Source organism: Styela clava, chromosome 11 (genome assembly GCF_964204865.1).
Source record: "Styela clava chromosome 11, kaStyClav1.hap1.2, whole genome shotgun sequence".
In the NCBI taxonomy this organism is placed as follows: Eukaryota; Metazoa; Chordata; class Ascidiacea; order Stolidobranchia; family Styelidae; genus Styela; species Styela clava.
This window is the reverse complement of record NC_135260.1, coordinates 6241711-6262991: the sequence shown is the minus strand read 5'-3', so window position 1 is coordinate 6262991 and position 21281 is coordinate 6241711. Positions and strand designations below refer to the sequence as shown.

Here is a 21281-nt window from a genome sequence, read left to right as displayed (position 1 = left end):
AGAGACTCAAAAAACATACATAATACCAAATGGATCAAAAAGTTTGCACGATGTTTTTAAAATTCTTTGTTCGCGCATTAGTTTTTCATTCGTTCTCTGCATCAATAAGAAATTCAGGCGCAGATAAGTTCCTTCTGTCGTATGAAAAGGGAATTTTGGTGACCGCTAGAAGACGCTCGTGGAGAACATATTGTTGACTTCAAATCATTGAAGCATACAATACCGTTATGACGATAGATTGGCGGCTTCTACAAAACGTGGAATTGTTTGATAAATGTATTCACACGGTTTATTGTTTTCATCTGACTTTTAGTAGCGTGTTAGTACTTGTATAAACAGATATCAGTGCACAAGGTATTTGGACAATTCTGTAGATGTATGAAATAGGCTTTATCTGTTTATTGAGTCGTGTCTGTGTAGCTATGGTACGGTAAGCTGGCGATAGATTAGGGTATTTAACGCAACAGTTCCAACATCTGGCAGGCTGGACATTGCCTGCATGCTGGCATGACAAGATATAAAAAATACGTAGAACTTTTGTAAGTTTGTTTTGTTACAGTGCGGTATAGACTAGCTTGAATGTATGACTTCATCTTGTCATTTTACTCTGAATTTTGTCTGCTGATATCACTTTCTGCAGCTCTGTATGTAAATACTGAAATATGTGAATTCTATCCATGTGCTGGTTGCATATTCCGTAATTGTAGAATTGTCAAATTGTTAAGTTTTAAGGTGAAGCAGCCAAAATACAGAAATACTTGATTCATTCTTTCAATCATGCCTCATTCATGCTTATTTATATAAAGATGTACCTACATACTGCTGTACTGACATTAGATTTGAACAATCACAGATTCCAGTGACTGATTGCTGGATTGCAATGTTTCAAACCCTAAATCACTTGCTGCCTTGGCGGGGTGGTGGGTGTAAGAGTTCAGGAGTTTGTTCCTAACTTTGCTATATAACATATTAATGTATTAGATCCAATATAAATTCAAATTTATTCCTAGATTTGACTCACTCTTGTTATTAGTTTTGCCTATGAAAATAGACTATATCGAAATGGAATTTATCCATATCCATATCCTCATCTTTAATTTTACTTTTTATTAATGTGTGCTGCATTTCTACACTAGTCATAGGCTTATATTACTTCCTATAAGTTGTTTGTTGGTTTAGTAGTTAAGATTATTATTTCAGTTTAATCTTCAAAAATCATAAAATTTGATTTATTATGTCATTCATACCATATGTAACTTGAGATTTAGATCAGTCTTTGCTAATTGCGTACAATCCTTGTAAAAAACAAATCATGCTTACAGGACAGTTGATTTGGTCTTCTTGTGAATGAGCTTATAAGTCTGTAACCGATAACGATGAAATTTTGAATGAGCATTGTAAACAATATTATTTTTATCTGCTTTCTAGAACATAATGACAGAAACCTTATATTCTGAACTTCATAATGTACGATATAAAACACAAGATGCTGAAGACAGGTGGGAGAGAAATTTGAATTTAGTAGGAATTGTAACTTTGCATCAAGAAAGACATGATTATTCTACTATATGGCATAATAGCCTGACTGTCAATTGGCCTGGCACTTTTGAGCTTGTGCGCAGGATAATGTTCTATAACCTCATCAGCTTTCCAAATATTCACTTATTTGACCCAAATATCTAGGATTTTGTAGAAAAGGTTAGCAAGCTATTTTACTCACTACATCCTTGAAGAGATGCTTGGTACCATTTTCAGTTCTCTGTTAGTTCAACTAGTATTAGCCAACCAAAATATTTATATAACCATTCTATTTGCCTAATAAAAAGTTATAATTTAATTCACTATATTACAAGTATTCCATATAAAATCCCAAAAGCTTATGACCCTGTGATGAATCTTATACTGAAAATCTGATTTTATGATTAAATCTCCGTCCTTATTCTGAGGGTCTGTGAAACGTTTGTCAATCTTGTGCCTGATTTCAAGTCCTAAAATTTCAATTCTGTAAGGAAATAAATGCGAGCATGCACATTCTGAAAGTTCTTCTTTATGTATCTTTCAATTCAATAAATAGTTGAGAGACTTAGGTAGTCTCACTACATTGGGAGCACAGAAGAAAACATTGATTTAATGTGTCAGACAATATAGAAAGGAGTAGTTGAAATGGTGTTTCTGTTTTTTATTCACAATTAATAATATTTAAGTTGGAGCTTGACTCGCATAACAAATTTTGAATTGCATTGCTCTACCTAATCCAATTTAAAATAAATGCAGTTTATACATAAAATGTCATTCAAATTTCAATAATCCTTGTATCTAAATCTAGTTTGGATATGGCTTTTTAGTCAATTTAAAGCAAGGTCACGAGAACTCACTCAGAAATCAGAAAGCTCTTGATCCATGAGTGCAGCTAGGGGTAAAATGACTAAAGCTACAGACACTGAGACAATGAGATTCTTCTAATTAAAAGATAATTTTCAATTTTAGGCAAGTATCTATCAAGATTACAGTGGAAATACAAACGACGACATCTCCTTTACATCGGAAAGATTTACTTGTCAGATTAACAGATGATAACGATCCCTTCTTTTTATTTAATCTTTGTCTCGGAGAAGAAGATTTCCAAAGGTTATTAGTTATTTTATATACTTATTTATGAATCAGAATTCCCATACTTGAATGGTCGAGGTCTTGTTACTCCATGTTAAATTTATTTACATTTTGCACTGAAAAAGCAGTTAAATTATGTTAAAGGAAGGCTGTGAAGTGGGGGGGGGGGAATTTACAATCGAATCGGACTTCAGACTCAGGGTTTTAAAAGTTTTTTACTCTGACTTGCGGCTTTGCGGATCAAATTTTGACTGTTTCTGGCTCCCTACTGAAGATTCGACTATAGTTCTAAACATCTGTATGGCTATGAACAATTGGTCAATTTTAATTTCAATTCAAAAGTTCAATTCCCAGACTCCAGGGAATTTAAAATCCCCCCCAACTCATGATTTATAAACTCATTATAATTTATAGGAAAATCAGTAATGTTTATTATTCTGATTGTCAAATAGCATCTCTTTATAAATGCTTTGAACTAGTGTAAATTTTTGCGTTTGATAGATGGTAAGTTTTCTATTCCATCATTATTTTTCACATATGAAATGATGAAACTACCATTGACTACGTCTAGTTATATGCCATAGAAACTTCTTCTTCTTCATGTGCCAGGTCTGTTGCAGACATCGGCGATCATAGCCTTCCATTCCATCTGTTGTCAGTTCTCTGTGGATCTAATCGATACAATATTGAATTTTGCTTTTGCAATAGTATTATGTTCTTTAATCTCTTTAAAACTTTGCATCTCATACAAAATGATCGCTATGGGTCATACTACTATGCGAATTCATAAAATTTCTGAATGGTCATTCATTCCTGCATCTGCTGTTCTAATAGCCTAAAATAAAATATTGAGTACCAAGTACTTCATTAAAGTTCTATATTGTTGTTCAAAGTTCTGAAATTTCAACTTTGTATTACCGTGCAATTTTTTTTTATATATTCAGCTTGAAAACTCAACAAGGACTACTTGTGGACTTCAGTGCTTTTCCACAAAGATTTACTGGATTATTACAACAGTGTAGACTTGAAGAAAATAAAGAAACACCAAAATTTTTATTACAGGTAAGAGGTAATATAGGGTGAAATACTGGATTTTCCTCTTTTGAAGTGTTTTCTCAGGGTAAATGTAATTTATTATATTTGGGGATCAAGTTCCAACTGAAATTTCATCTGCTTTTATATATAATTTTATGAAGTTTTTGACATCTTGCCATTATTAATTATTAGGACTCTAGCAGTTATTGATACATAGTTAGTTACTGTTAGTTAGTTAGTTTAGGAAGTATTGAAACCCAATTTATTATAATGGGGGTGAGGTAATTAGCAGAGGATTCGAAACTGTGTTCTCAACCTGTGATACCAGCATAGTTGGGTAGAAAACACCAACAACCAGGTTTATGCACTGAAGTGTTGCTAAAATGAATACTGCTCAGAATTGTGTTTGAAAATTTGATGACGTCAAAGCTTCATAAATTTGGTGGTTTCTTGTCTTCAGATTCAGTTCATCCCCATTTATTATATCAATTATTCTCTTCATTTTTTTTCTATCTTAATTTAACAGTTTGAGTCATCAGGAAACTGTGGGTTTCAACCTAGTTTCAGTGGTTCAGGGAATGGATCTGGTTTATTGAATGTTATTGAAACAAATCCATTCAAACATCTAACTCATCTGTCGTTACAATTTGTTCCTGGAAATGATTCTGATGTGAAAAAATATCTGGCAACATGTTTAAAAAAGACCATGGTGAGAATGTTTTCGTGGTTCACCAATCAAATAATTTATATTTATCAATAATGATATTTTCCTCAATAGCCTATTAGAAGTTTGCAAAAAGTTGTTAGATTCTAATTTTTGTGATATTTGAATTTTGTTCTGATATTTTTCTATTTTATGAATATGGTCCATGAAATACGGTAGTTATCTATTTTGCGAGATAAAAGATATTTCAAATGAAGGTATCAAAACTATAATGCCGAACCGAAGTTTAAATCGCCTATTGAAATTTATCGTGTACAACTCAGCAATAGGCCTACATTAAAGTTGCACATCTTTACCAACGTAAGCTCTCTTAAATAACTGATTTTTGTTTCCGATCTTAAATGAAAAAAATTGTATTTATAGTCATAGAAACTAACTTGCAATTTTTCTATTTGAAATTTATAAATATTATTACAGGAACATCGAGACAAATTGGAGTCTCGTCTGTCATCTACTGAACGCGAACTCGGCCAGATGTTAGAAAAGACGCAATCAGAACTTAAACAAAAAACTAAAGATCTCGATAAACTCAGATTTGACGCTACAGGTCACACTGAAAAATTGAGTACATTACATGCTCAAGATATAAATAGTGAAAGAGAGAAAGCACTCAAGGTGAGGGGATTTTGAGAACCTTATTGATTATCAAGAAATTCTATGGTATCTGAAGGATATGCCTTGCTCCATCCGGGGATTCCAGAGAAGATTTCCAGGGGTACTTGGATGGCAGTTGAGTTTCTGTGTGTTGCTATTTTTTACCTTCCTTTACTACCAGAGAAAATTGCGTGCCGATTGAAACATAGCATAGAGTTTCCCTGACCTTGCGTTGTTGTGACGCAACAATGTGAAATCCACAGCTTTGCAGCCAAACTGTGAACCCTAAAAATCAATATGCTGCAAGCATTGCGGAGTGTGATTTAATCTTAAGAGAGAGATATATCACAACTTTATTTAGTGTCTGATTCCTCGGGTTCGGGTTGATTGTTCCATGACTAGGGGGTGCTTACTATTTAACAGGAAAAAGGTTGAGAACCCCTGATCTAGAGCAATGGTTGTCAAAGTTTTGAAGCCCCCCCCCCCTTTTTTTTAAATTTGTCAAGTCTCGTGCCCACGTCAAAAATAACTGATAGTGAGGTGAAAATATGTTTTATTCGAAAAAGACCTTAAAAATACGTAAATATCAAAGTGAGGGGGGCAAAATTAAAAATTAAATATTTTCGTTTTTAAAAATAGTCCACATCCCTCTTGTGGGATGCGCCCCACCGTTTGAAACTACTGATGTTGCTCCCCATACCTTAGATATTTACCAAAGTGTTTTGATCCATCTGCAAGGCCGCACACCTGCACTTAAATCTCGCAATCAAAATGAGAATGACTGCATGAAGCATCGGTCAATGTATACTGGGTGGCACTGGACTTACTCAGCATTGTCGCAAACTACCATTTGCTTATTAAACGGCCTACATTCTTTCTTATTTTTCATTATAGACTTATCGACCTATCAAAATCATTTCAAGCGCTCCCTATTTTCAATTATGACTATTAATTACAAATCAATTAATCATTATTTTAGATTCAATCTGAAATGCAGCAGCGACATGACAGAGAGAGGAAAGAAATGGAGACGTCTTATCAAAAAACTGTTCGTCAACTAGAGAAAAGACTTTCTGATGTGGAAAACATTAATAAGGTCTCTTTGTTTTTTAAATTTTCCTCCATTTTTCATAAATTTTAAATAGCAATATCTGTAAGTTTACATCAAGGGATATTCCTAGTAGTAAATCTGAGGATATTTTAATTTGTTTCGAATACCTATGAATGCTATGATCAAAAGATTTAGTTTTTGATTAAAATTTACCTTTTATTGGAGTTACCGTCGACACAAATTACTTACAATCCGACTATTTCTATGATCTCATTCAACTATTACTTCACTTATACGCTGACCGTAACGAGTGACATTATTAGACTACTTTATTCATCAGCCGCAATTTCTTTTCGGTGATTATACGCTTGAAAAATTACAAAACTATATCTTGATTTGAATAATAGATTCAATTCAAATATTCGATCACCCAACCCTATACTATAACATTCAATTCTTCACAGCTAACCCTGTATCTAACATAAGTTTTATACAAAGGATTTACATATTTGTCCCGGGGGGGAGAGAAGACAATGAGACAGCTTAATCATTAGACTAACCACGGCTTCTTGTCTGGTTAACAGTCCATGTCGGGTATGGGATTAGTTAGCCTGTTATTTGTTTTTCGGAAGCATGGACTTGATGGTGAAAGAAGCCGTAACCTTCGGTGGCGAGGAGTCCAGCATTCCTCTCGCACATAACTATCCCCGCATGGAATTCGAACCCACGCAGGGTAATCTGTTATTAACATTCAGTCCTTCACAAATATGGCAAATTTGTTAATCGAATTTATAACACTGAATTCTCATCTATAGGAATTAACGGACAGGCGATATAGGGCTGAAGCAACAATACGAGAACAGAAAGCCAGATTAACTGGAACAGACGATGAATTAAGAAGATGCAGAAACGAACTTCAACAATCAAGAAGGGAAAATAATGCTTTGGATGCAGAGCGACACAACCAGGTATGTGTTGGTAGTGGTACTCAGTACCCAGTACTACTACTTTTGATTAGAAATTGTAATATTGCAATCATTGTCGTCGCATAGATTTGGTTTCTACGGGACTAGCTACCTATCACAGCAACCATTAGACAACTGCGTGCCCAAAATTAAAATGTATTCAATGCTGCTAGAACAATCTAATCATCTGGATATCATTAATTTAATGTTAGGTTTATAAAAAAGATAGGCTTTTTGATTACAATCCAAAGTAATAATCTTTAATTTTGTTTGTGAATGAACTGAGGCAAAAGGCAATAACGATTAACGTGTGACAAACTTTTATAATTATTCTTCCACTTTTTCTTTATGTAGGTTATAAGTTTGGAAAACTAGTAAAACAAGATCTTGATTTGACTCTAATAATAGAGTACATATTCAACACATTCATATACCATTCAATCCTCCAAAATGTACTGATGAATTGCTATCTGATTCTGATGGCATTATCTTCCTTTCTCCAGGATAAAAATCTTCAACAATTAAAGACGAGAGTTGCAGTTATTGAACAAGAATTATTAGATAAAGAACAGCTCATGTCAAGAATAACAAGTTCATTAGAAACATCTCAGGATGTTAAGGTTTGTGTTTATATGTTTTTTTCAAGCAGTTTTCGTCGTAAGTATTATGCGATGCATTTTGTACCATTCCTTTAACTTTTGTTCAATATATTTTCTAATATTTTACATACAAGCACCAAAAACAACCAGAACACTTGGACAAAAATTGTGGCCTGCTCGTGCACAGCCGTGTTGAGAGATATTTAAACTTGCAATAAATTGAAATGTTTTCTTGTATAAGGTTTCTAGAATTTCACAATACAATGCGCACTTCATTTTTGAAATTTTGTTAGGTGTCTTGAAACCATATTATACAATGGCTTACTCCAGCGTTTCCAAAAGGGGGCGGCCCACTAGTACAATGCGGCGATTTACTAAGTGCGCCCCAAGAATTAACAGAATTGTGTTATTGTTAAACATAATTAATATATGATTTGAACATTTGACATATTGTATTTAATATAAATGCTTCATTGTTTCTTATTTTAAATGCTTTGTATATATGAGTGAATTAAAAAATTCATTTTACCTTCCTATGTCGTTTACTTTCTGTTATGTAGTGTTCTGTTACGATCACGAAATTGAGTTTTATTTGAAGGGAGCACTTTTTCGTGTAAGATAATTTGTCGTCGCACAAACAAAAAGTTTGTGAAACGCTGGCTTACTAGCAAGATGATGGCCATCACCCTATTGATTTAACTCGATTTATATTTTTTTGTTCATACAGTCGCAATCAGAGCAGAGAATATCTGAACAACAAACACAAATCAGAAAATTAGAAAATACGATAAAGACAATGTCTGAAGAGTTATTAAAGGTTTTTTATTTTTGCTCAGTAAAGATTTACTTTTTTCAAGCATATCGAGTTCAAAGCAAAGTTGCAGATGTTACATACAGGGATTATTAATTTCAAACCACTGCCTGCCTCTTGTCTTGTCACGGGCGTAGACAGGAATTTTCAATAGAAGAGATTCTGAAATTTCTAAGTGGCAATTTAGATTGTTCCCGAGGCCGAAAACCATTGAAGCGTTTCAAGTTATAAAAAATTGCTATGTATAATACCAATAAAGGAGGGCTCCCGAAGTATGCGAACCAAGATGGCGGACATCGGAATGTAATATGTGTACTAGGTTAGGGTTAGGCCATAATTTTAGGTATAAATACTACGGGAGGCTCTTGGCTAGTCTTCGAACTGATAATAGGACTAAAATAAGGAAAATTGGAAAAAAATTATCGCCTATCCCTAACCTGTTACCCATGTTACGTTCCGATGTCCGCTATCTTGGTTCGCATACTTCGGGAGCACCAAAAAAGGTTTTGTTACATTTCAAAAGGGGGATTCCGACCCTCGCGCTTCCCGTAGGTTAAGCCCCTGCGTCTGCTTATCGATCCCGATCAGGTATGTAAATAAATGAACAGTCATTTGTTTCATATAGCATATAGCAGTTGTGCTATCCACTTTGCAGCTCCAATTTGAGCATTAGACTGGATTTTAACAGCAAAGCACAAAAATATATGTTTTTAATTAAGAGGAATCATCGTATTCACCGTATATACACTGCCATTTTTGGTCCATGTGTTGTTCTTGTTCCTACAATCTTTTCTTTTTTCAGGGCAATGAGATTATTAAACGTTTACAAGGTGAATTAAGAGGTTATATGGGAAAAGTTAAACTTCGTAATGAAGTAACAACGAGACAAGAAAAATTAATCGGAGAAAAAGAACAAACAATGGAAAAATTAAAAAGAGATTTAGATACTGCCACTAATAATGTTAAGGTGGGTCTGGAGATATAGGCTACATAGATTACCTTTTTGATAGTTTTCCCTGAATCAGTATGCGCCCCCCATCTATAAGGGCATCTCAGACCTGTTACTGTTCAATCATTTGTGTCTAAGTGGTACTAGTATAGTGAATAGATTATTTACATTTGATTAAGTATTCATATGTTAATACTTGATGAAAAATATAAAAAATAACTATTTATGATTCAAGTCATTGCCACTGTTAGTCTTCTATCTTCAGTTTGTTCAATATTTTAGCGCACACTTTATAACGAGGGGATAATTCTCAGAAATTAATATTACTGGGCAACCTTGTTAATCCTATCTATTATTAGAAAGGTATTATGCCATTTTTAAAATGTATTTTCCACTTGGAAGGTTTCTAACCCTCCTAGTATTCATTCACATTTCTTTTGGCGGGTGAAGACTTTTTCACTGCCAATGTCAAAAATCCAGGACTTCTAATCTATTTTTAGAAGTTATGATTCAAAGGAGTCATTGATCAATGTCAAAAATATCTAAAAATATTTAAAAAATTGGCTGTTAGTGAATCTTCAAATATCTTTCAAGTAGAAATAAATGGATTTGAAAACTATTTAATGTAAAAATCATAATCGGCTCCAGTAATTACTTATTGTTCATTTATACCTATTAAACCATTATCTGTTTGATGAACTGAAATCATGTGTTTTAACTGTGTTCTGTGGTTGTGAAATGTTGTTTTAAATGTCTATCGACAGTTGTATCCGATTACATTCTCACGTAGTCTAACTAATTCATCACATTATTTACAACAGAACCAAAAGCCTTTGATAACTTTTATCGGTTTCCTATAAGCAAGCCAAATTTTTACTTCCACTAAACAGTTTTGTTAATAATTATCTCTTTCAATTTTTCCAAGCTTATTCTGTAGATAATTTGATAGATATTTGGTCTCGTTTTGTCTGGGCCTGCCTTGTTTGATCGAATTTTAATAACAATGAATTCGTGGACTTACGATTAGTGTTTGTCAACATTAAAACAATTAACTAGGTGTCTTTTTACATTTTAACAAAAAGTTTTTAATCACCGGAATTCTAACGCGATTCATTAGTCAGGCATCCAATTCACAAATTACAATATGCAGTGTAGATTACACTCGGATATATATGGGCCGGAATCATTTAGTCATTGTGCAATGTAACCCAAAATCTCCAAGGAGATGCGTGTGTTTATACTCGTCAACCTTTCGACTTGGACATTTAAAGATTCTGTCCTTATTCTTTCACCCCCATCAAACAATTGTGAACGTTTTAAAAAATGCTTAAATTGTAAACAATGTTACGATCTCGATCGAATAAAAACATAAATCAATGGCAACAACGCCAAACTTGTTTTTGATCGTTTAACGTTCATGTTGTTTGTATTACAAATTGTAAAAATGTTATTTTGGAGACAACTGTTTTGTTTCAATTTGAAATGATCATTGGGGACTGATCAACAGTACTGAGAAGTGAAGACTATTCTCATTTGCTGGTCTTTATTAACAAATGCTGCATATTAGTAAAGCTGGAATGAAACAAAGTTAAATACCTTTGGGAAACCTGGTATTTGATTTAAGCTTTTGTCGATATAAGATTTGACTATAAATCCTAGTAATGACTTCAGCCTCTTTAAAAGCATCTTGGTTGTTTATACTTGGTAATAGAAATTTGAAAAAAAAAATTGGACAGCTCAACGTGTATAATTTTAATCTTTTGTTCACTGTATTATACACATAGTTTGAACATTCGTTTCTGCTGGAATACTTTGTCCTTCATTTCATACTCTTTTGGCTACTTCCGTAGTCAAATATGGGGGACTGTCTGTGTTAGCCAAGTAAACATACCCCCTGCCCATAGGTTTCAGTACCTTTACACAACTCGATGTAAAGTGGGCTAACAAAATTAGTTACCTCCATATTGGTACACACATACTTCTGGAGCACCATTTTTAGTTTGTCTTAAATTTGGTGTGAAATGCCTATTTACGTGTGAGAAAGTTTGATTGCAAATGGAGGGCAATCTTTTCATTATTGCAGAGGTCAGCTATCTTGTACCTAACATAATAGGCTACTTCATGAAAATTTGAGACTTTTTAAAAACACCTGAAAGCAAGAAGACTGATACATTCGCCAGTTGTCTTTCCCAATGCTAATGCCGATTACTCTTTGGTGTTTTCCATATGCTTCAGTAGACGAACCTCTGTAAACCCAGTTGAACAGTTCTGATTCCCATTCCTAGTGTGCCTAAAATGAAAGTAGTTATTTAGGACAAGTGCCTTGACATATTAGTATTTCTGTTCAATCTGTGTGAAATACATATTTTCAGCAGTTCATCTATAACCTCGTTAGTCCAATATTGATATATTCATTTTTTAGATAAAATCATATTATAAAACAAAATTTCACTTCAAAAGATTATACAATAATTTCAATTTTTTTTTACAGTCACGAGAAGACGAAATAGGAAAACTGAAAAATCAGTTGGAAACGACTATTGAAAAATTAGAAGAAAGCAGAGGTTTATTAAAGACTAATGAAAACGGTGAGTTACAAATATATATATCTATTGCGCAATGATCCATTTCTCTCCGGTCCAAAACCGGCATCAGGATTTGGCAAGATATTACCGGTATATTAAATTTGTACTGACAGTTGAAGTTATGTGAAACTAACTAAATTTCCTTGCCCTATGCCTTTGCGCAGGTGGAAATTTTGAGATTTGAAAACGTGCGTCTATTATTTATTATCTATATTATTATCTATTCTTTGTTAATTTCTCATTTCAGGGTGTCCACCTGCTTAAACTTGTACGTCTGAACTTTCCTACCTTTTCTCAAAAAGGAGTTGTATTTTTAGGATTAAGAAGGATTTGTCCACTAGATTACCGTATTTTACGAACCATGGCACACTTAAAATTTTTTTTTTTTGATAAAAATCGATCTTTGTTGGCTGTTGCACGTAATGTATGAATCAGGTAGTGTTTTACGCTTTGTTTCATTGTCTACACTCAAAACCAGTACCGGTTGCATTTTATAGGTCTGTGTGCGTTATGTAGGAATAAAAACCCAATCTAAGCAATTTATTGACAGTATGTTCGTCTTATAACCTGCTGCACATTATGGTCCGGGAAATACGCAGCCGTGGACTCGTGGACTTTACGCTTGCCAAGAAATTTGTTTATTTAATACCTTTCCAAGGAACTTCTTTTAAGTGGAATCTTTTTCCACCTAGGTATTTTCCCATCAGATTTATTCTATAAATTGTCTCAAGTTTTCCTGTACTAACCAGTATTAGGGGCATCTCTGTTGCAACGACATGCCTATCTCTGTATAAATGGTATCGTGCCATCGGTACCATTGGCAATACCACTAGACAAGAAAAATCTTTGATAATTTCATTGAATTTTTTAAGACCCCAATCCTCTCTTACATCTTTCGCATGGGATGTGAGTAGCATAGTCTAAGGCCGCCCCCTTGTGTTATGTATTTCAGAACAGTATACGCAGTAGTGAATATTAGTTGCATCATTTATCTTTGGGAATTCAACAAGATATCTAAGCAGTTTTGATTACATTTTTCAAACGATTTTTTTCCAGTTATAAGCTGGTTGAACAAGCAGTTAAACGAGCGTCAGATCGGATCGGTATCTGCTGTTCCACCAAGACATCCTACTACTGTGACATCAGTTCCAAATCATTTTACTCATTCAAATGTTGGAATTGATCCTTCTTCAATTAATTCCTTCAAATCACAAACGAGAAATCCACCACAGGTTTGTTACTTACTGGGAATTTGATATTGCATTTAAATGTTTTACTAATATTTATCTTGTTGCAGAGCCATGATTTAGGGCAGTGGTTCACAAACTGTTTAAGCCATGCATCCCTTTCAGAATTTGTCAAGTATCGCACCCCACCTCAAAAATAACTAGCTAACAATGGGCTACAACCTACAGATAATAAGGCGAAAGTATGTTTTATTCAAAAACAAACACGTTGAAAATACTTGGATTGGACATAAATATCCAAAATAAAGAAATATACATTACCGGTTTCTTTGAAGAATTCGAAATTTTTTGTAGTTAAATAAGGGTGTTACATGTCAAATTTAACACAAAAAGCTCTTGATCAAAAAAATCATCCTGTGATGATATCATTGTGAAAATTAGAAGTGGAAGACAATTTCAGTTGCACCAAGTCGCAGAGTGTGAAATCTTGTGTTTTCCCATGTCCCCTGGATGTTTAGAAAAGTAAATTAAAATTTATGTTGGGGATTTTCGAAAAATTTCATATTCGAAAATATTTTTTAGAATGTATTTGAAATAGTTAGTATTCGGTTATGGCCACCCCTGCTTGTGTTGTAACAATTTGCTGTCTTCAATTTCTGTGGTAACAAACGTATGCAACTTGCAATGTTATTTTTTATTCATTAATTAATGTGAACCTTCTCTGATAGGTGATCACGACAACTGGTTTATGTTTGTAACAATGTCAAGTAAAAATTAAACTTTCACACACAAAAATCAATTTCATGGTACAAGGTGGTTGCTAGAAAAACAGAAAATATGTCAAACAGCTTTTTATTTTTACAAAGAATAACTTTGAAGGCATATGTTATATTACACTCACAGATGCTTAAAATGCCATCCTTTGCACTTCAGAGCAGTGTCTTAATAACCTAAAAGTCCAAGCTCGTGTAGCGTTTTGAAGGTTAACTTGGGGGATTTTCTGCTTTTCTATTGACCACACTTTATTTGCCTACCTCTCAACGAAGCAGTGCTTTTCTTTTTTTACTCCAATAACTGACAAATTTTTTTACAAATTTCTTTATTTGCAGCCAAATTACAGCACTCCAGTTGGGTCAACTCCACAGGCTTTACACCTTTCAGGTCCCAACATTACTCCAGGGCTAGGAGCCAGTCCAGTGATTATGCCAGCGCCACGCCCACCAATCCTGGTGGGAGGAGCAGGGGATGCTGGCATAAGGCAGATGAAGCCACATCCTGTTTCTAATCGTCCACAAATTCGTTATAATCCTGCAACTGAAAATCAACCACCAGCTAATAAAGAGAATTTTTCACCGAAACCGGCAAGAGATAAGAGGTATGTTTTAAAATATTCAATAAATGTCTTCAAACTTGAACTATTAACTGAATATTATTACAATTCCTAATTGAATGTTATTACTTATCGATCTCAAGATCAGTAAGTATGTTGATAGGTATTTGTCTGTCTGTGTATTAGATGCACGCGATATCTCACGAAATCGAGGTTGAATATGCTCCAAATTTTGCATGTGCATTCATCATAGCTCGGATCAGAAGCCTATTGATTTTGGATGGATTATGTCTTATAATTAGCGAGCTATTAATTAATTAGTGATGGGACACACGGTGTCACCATGGAGTAAGACCACTGTTTTGGGGATCCCCTAACCTTAGAATGATAAATCTTCGGTTTCCCACCGATATTCTAGTTAAATTTTCCTCATTTTCTGTGTTTTTGTGCCTGTGTTCTGAATAAGGCTCTAAACTAGCGGTTACTGATATATGATGCGTGTCAAACTTTTCTGCAGCCTAGGGCGAGTTTCTGATAATGCCCCTTATAATACTATAACGTTATGTCACAGCTCGGATCTGCTGCCCTTTACATACGACATCATGTCCCCACCGCTTTCCCCTAGGTTCACCCTGCTGATACACGACTTTTCAGGACGAGCCTGTCTTTCCGGTTTTTCATTGACTGCCATATTTACTTTACTCTGGATGAGAGTGTGGTTGGAATATGGGTTGAATCCAAGATGCCTAGCACATAACATAATTAGGTCAATCTCTCTAACTACTAGGAGAGTAGCGGAAAAACCATTTCGTTTAAGTATGAAAAATTATAATATGCAATTCAAGAATTGTGCTGCACAATAACACAAATATATTTCTGTAACATTTCATCTGACCAAAATCAGACTTCCTCAGACAAGCAGTTTACAACAATGACAAGAAAATAACAATCACGTCGCTTAAATACTGAAGATAAATAGGTCAGACGAAGCCTTACAGAAATATATTTGTGTTAGTGTGCAGCAGGACTCTTGAATTGCATAGTATGGTATTTTTATTCCTGCTACAGCATCCTTGCATTATATGTATACGTATCCACTAGCGCAAAGGCATTGAGAAAGGATTGGGAGTTAGTCTTGCGCACCTCTACTGATAGTTATAAAAAATTATATTTCAATTTTGGATCCTAGTCATTTTATATTTAATAATTATGACAAATTTTTATGGTGATTGTTCCCAGGGCTGGAAGCATTAAAAATCATGATGGCTCTGAGCTTCTGACTTCAGCTCTTGAGTCAGCTCCATTCTATCTAATATGACTCTAACGCCATCTATTATGGTTGGCTACGCTCCGCCAAAATGTCACGGCTTCGGGCCCTGACACCTCAGCCCTGATTGTACTATATTTTTACCATTTCTTTTTTTCAGTCCTGCTCCCGGCATAGATCCAAAGTATTTGACGTGTTCCTCTGAACGTAATTCATCTGACAGTAGTAATGATAGTAACGCTGGAAATCGACATTTCTCATCGTTGCCTCAAAGTAACAGATTAAGCCAACAGGTAAGCTGAATTGAATTATTTCTATTTGAGTTATTGAGAAAGAGGTGGCTATTCAGCTTTTCAGTACGTTTCCAGGCTGCTAAAATCGCCTCAGAACAGTACCCATAAGCTTGGTTTTGCAAGCTTTCAGTTGGTGTATTGGTATGGCATTCAGGAATTGGTAATTCAGTTACAACACGATCAACCATGCCACTCCAGACCCTTCTTAACTCTGGCTTTCTCCTGCTGTAAGAATTGAAGTATGACTCTTTTCAGACTCTAAGCCAAATTCGGCTTCCAGGCTCTGCATTGAGACATAATACATGTGTAACTTTGAGAAATGAATCTCTTATTTTTGCTTTGGTGATGAACTCGACTTAGCTTGGAATAGTTGTTTCCAGTGCATTACTTTGCATCAAATCTTCTTCATTTTGCAACTCCTCTCGCAATTTAATGTGATTATTGGCTAACAAATTCTGCACAATATACGGTATTTATTGTTCAACTTTGAATCCAAATATGTCCATTTCGAAAATAACCAAAATTTTTTGAGCAAATTGAATCTAGAAAAACATATACAGTAGACAAAATTAGAGTAAACAGTTATCTGGTGGGCTCTCTATTCTATAGTTTTCATAAATCAAATGATTGTGGATTTTTGGTCATACAGTTAGAGTTCAGTTGCTCAAAATGTTAATTTTTCCAATGAAACTATTCTATTTATTACCATACTAATTTAGAATGTCAATATCCCGGCTATTATAAAAGGTGCAAAAGAGTAAAACTTAATTTGTTGGACAATCACTGAATCGAAAAGTGACTGAATCGTGATTGTCTTTCAGAAAATAACAATGTACTACGTTCTTGTAAAATTAAAATACGTTTATTTTTTTGTTTCGCCTGCATTTGAGGGTACTCCCAGGATTGGGTTGGCCATTATTTTATTTCGATTTCCTCTTATTTGAGTTCTATTATGAGTTCTATTAATGTCTGTGATAGCCAAGTGAATATATGCCCTGCCCATAGGCTTCAGTCCCTTTACCCAACTTGATGTAAAATAGGCAAACAAAATTAGTTACCTTCATATTGGTACACATACTTCTGTAGCGCCCATTTGAATTGATAAATTCCCATTGGCACAAACTTATCTCTCTTTTTTCAGGCTCTGCATCAGGCAACGATACCACCGTCTCGTCAAGGTATGACAACACGACCAAGACCGATTGTCGGATCAGATCGCGTTGTTGTCCAATCTCAACCTAATGTGGTTTCAGCATATTTCACTGGAGCAATTCCAAAATCTCAACCGACTTGAGCACCAGCAATTTTCAAGTGCACTAATATTGCAATTTGTAATGAGCTTATCGGGTAATTGAAGGGTGTATGGTAATGCTTAACACCCTGCTCTATGAAATACCTAAATATCATTGGTTGGACAATTGGCGGAATATTTGTTTCATAAACACCAAAAGAATGTTCCGACTTATGTTATAATAAAAGTTATTTCTTGAATCATCCAATTAAGGGGAGTCACGCAGTTCTGAACTCGAATTCTATATGCTTAACAATTTGCAAGCGACAATTTTCGACCGAATCATAATTGAACACTGTTCCGAAAACATTCTGAAATGATTTGTATCTTTAAAATGAAATATCGAGTAAGATCTGTTCCACAAGGAAAATTATTCAATCAAAACTTTCACAAATTCGTAGAAATCAAATCTGGGTATGCAGAATGATTGAGATAAACACTATAATTGTATTTTCTATTTTATTCAACTATTTTTTTGTCTATCATATGATAGGATTGACATATTTATCCCAAAAGAAAAAAATCTATAAAGTGACATTTTCAAATGAAAATATTCCAATTGATTCCTAAAGTTAAAATTATACTATATCGGATACAACCAATTTCGAATGTATTTAAATATCGTATTCGTTTCGGTTTCGCTATTATTTAATTCTGCTTTTTCTAACGATGCTAAGTATATAACGTTGTATTGTTCCGTATTAGCTGCTTTATTGTTACTATTTATCCTAGTTTTCTCATCTCACTCTCTCACTTTTTCATCTTATTTTCTTGTATTCTATAATCATTAGACGAACCCTATCCTACCTCATGGGTTATAAGTAGCTGCATGTTATATACAATATGGAATTCAGTATGGGTTTAAGGTAACCAGACTTTTCCAATCTGATTTCAAAATTCTTCATCTCGATGAATTAGGGGGAATTTTTCACAAACATTAACTATACTGCAATTGTACCAAACCAGGATCCATAACCTACAGCAGAGGTGTGCAACCTGCACCCCGCGTGCCAAATGTGGCCCACAAAAAAAATTGTGTGGCCCGAAAAACAAGTTTTCAATTTAGTTTAATCTGGTATGCACGAGTAATTCCAAGACTATATTTGAGTCAAATATTTTTAATCTATGCCTGCGACGTTACCCCGCGTGCCAAATGTGGCCCACAAAGAAAATTATATGGCCCGAGAGACAAGTTTTCAATTTAGTTTAATCTGGTACGCACGAGTAATTCCAAGACTATATCTCAGTCGAATATTTTTAATCTATGCCCGTGGCGTTACAATGCCCTAACAGCTAGCTTGGGGAAAGCGATGCATATCATGAGATCAATAATCAAAATTTTTGTGTCTGCAACCACTAGAGAGCCTATGTTAGATATGGGTGCGGCCCTCAGTTTCACCCAGTTATTTATATCTGGCCCTACTGTATTAAAGGTTGCACACCCCTGACCTACAGGACAAACATTGTTACACTGGTACACTGACTACAGCGGTGGTTTTCAAACGGGGTTCTGTGGAATTCTGGGATTCTGTCAATACAGTCGCAGGGTTTTGGTAGTTTCTATTCAAATCCCAGAGTCTATCTTGATATAGTTTGAATACTGTATAATCAAATATCTATCAGGTTTGCCACTAATATTCAACTTGCTACACTTTTTTCATTGGACCTTTGACTCTGATCACCACTTTTTCAAAAACACTTTTTTTCAACCAGCAGTGTTAAGCCGGTAACGAGAGTTTTTCAACAGTCGTCAGTGGGCAAAAGAGGTGCGTCGGCTCGGTGACACAGAATTGGGGGGGGGGGGGCAAATTGGCCATTTTAAAAAAATAAGGAAATCTTGTTTTACCAGTATTATGTTTGCTTCTATACATATACAATTCAGACAACTGAACAAGGGTTCCTTGAGCTTTTGGAATGTTTGATTGGGGTTTCGCCAAAGAGATTGGTTTCGCTCTATCAAAAGATTGAAAACCACTGAGCTGGATTATACAAGCATGAAATTTATTTGGGAAGAAAGCATTCCAATCCTGATGGACTTTATTTTGCAATTACCATCTTTTAAAATGTACAGTTTTGACCAAAAGATATTGAACATACAATTCTCTCGTTTTAATCGAAACGCGAAGTGCTAATGGCATAGTTAATCAGGATCTCTGTCAAATTTATATTGAAATAGAATCCCCAATAATACACTCAATGCTTCTGTTACTTCTGTATTTCTGAGGAGAGCAATTCAACTTATATGTATTCTAATCTTTTTTTTATTATTTATTTTTTGTTTTGTTATTTTTTCTCTCATTTAAAATACTCATTTCAGCTATTGTATGGTGGATCTAACTCTGAAATGAGAATTTTTGTTGATTTCGAGAATTGTTTGGCAATTCTACCTTTACTGGGGAAAGCTTTATTAATAAATATTTCAATAATTGAAAGATAGCTTCAACATTCGATTTTTATGTTATTTTTCTACTAGTCGCATTTAATTCTTTATAGATGTAGTACGCTTCCCAGAGAGTGTTATAATTTAACCAAAACAGAACCATCTTAGAATCATTCTCTGGTAGTTTACTTGGCAAACTGATAATATATTTCAGGGGTGGCCAACACGTCGATCGATTGCCATGTCTCGAGTAGTCTATCTGCTGTATGTGCAATTTATTGTCTCACTCTCGCTTCAAGTTTAGTGTGGTAATGTGTATTTGCAATGGTAGCAGTGGCATCAGAATGCCAATTTTTTTTCCAATTCAAAGCGAGCGACGAATAGGACTTGTGTATGGCCTTATTACCGATCAATCGATCGCGAGCTATTTTGAAGATTCTAGTCGAAAGCAGGTTGGCCACCCCTGATATATTTAATAGAATTTTAAAGCTTTGTGCTCCGACGCTTTCCTACATTAGTTTTTTTTTATATTTTGTAATCTCATATTAGTAGAGCACCATATTATTACACGCTTCTCTTTGCTTAACGATATTCAATGGTCTATTTGAGGTTGGAATAGGTAATTATTTTCTTGTGTTCAAGGAATTTCGTAAACGTGCCTGAAATTTAAAATGTGTACCATGTCATTCTGAACTAGCATATAATAGGATTTGCATATTTTTCTTGGGGAAAGGAAAGTCGATAATACGGCGCAATCACGTCGCAAGCAACGGCTTCTCGTCCGGTTACCAGTTCATGTTGGGTATGTGAATAGTTTTTGATCAATTAATTTTTCAGATGCGCGGACGCCGAAGAATAACAAGCTGCTACTTAGACATATAGAGCTACTCTGGTCGGAAATGCTTTGGGGTTTAAAACAAAAATAACATCTGTGTCTATTGGGCATGGTTTCCAATATTTTATATCAGTTGTGTTCTTTCTTTATGTAGACGATTTCAGGTCCATATTTAATGTATTCTATTCTATCAATTGGTACATTTCTGTCCTTGGCACTTTGTAAATAAAACATACATTCCGTACGTGGTCATGTTAATTCAACAAACCACCAAATTTCTCAAGGCTGATTTCTCAGTGGTTTGTTCGAGCAAGCCAACTAATTCTACAAAGTTTTGTTTTGAAATTGTCGGAGATATTTACAGACATTGTTGTAGGCGTCGGCTTTAACTATTTGTCAGTCTTTAGTTGTGTTGCCGATATTTAAGCATAAGTTTGATAACTTTTGGGTTTATTGCCGCTTCAGTAATAAAAATTTCGTCTCAAAAGAACTGCGATAGTCTAAGATTACCTTCCAATACATATGGCTAAATATTTTGAATCAAAATAATGGTTATAAACCACGTGCACACGTTTTGCTTGAATTTGAGTCTTTTTTTCTTGGCCCAGAAAACGTCTATTGATCAGATTTTGGCAATCCTTGTTCTGGAGAAGAAGTCTAGATACCGGTGAGTTTGATAAGCACAAAAAAAGATTATTTGCGCCCGTAATAGTTGCTGAGGACTTTTGTCCCTTGATCATAGCGCAAACATCAGTGTGTTGTCCGATTGGTAGTC

At 34.7% G+C, this 21281-nt stretch overlaps 1 protein-coding gene across 1 annotated transcript; it reads left to right on the top strand.

Moving 5' to 3' along the window:
• The first annotated feature begins 287 nt into the window (after positions 1-287).
• LOC120347552 (spindle assembly abnormal protein 6 homolog) lies at positions 288-20784 on the top strand. Its single transcript, XM_039417573.2, has 16 exons — positions 288-539; positions 1429-1499; positions 2488-2628; positions 3555-3672; positions 4172-4354; positions 4787-4984; positions 5943-6059; positions 6830-6982; positions 7483-7599; positions 8306-8395; positions 9192-9356; positions 11830-11926; positions 12980-13155; positions 14220-14485; positions 15868-16000; positions 17142-20784. Exons 2-16 carry the CDS (start codon positions 1435-1437, stop codon positions 17292-17294), a joined length of 2172 nt encoding a protein of 723 aa, XP_039273507.1. The 5' UTR covers positions 288-539; positions 1429-1434; the 3' UTR covers positions 17295-20784.
• The last annotated feature ends 497 nt before the right edge of the window (positions 20785-21281 follow it).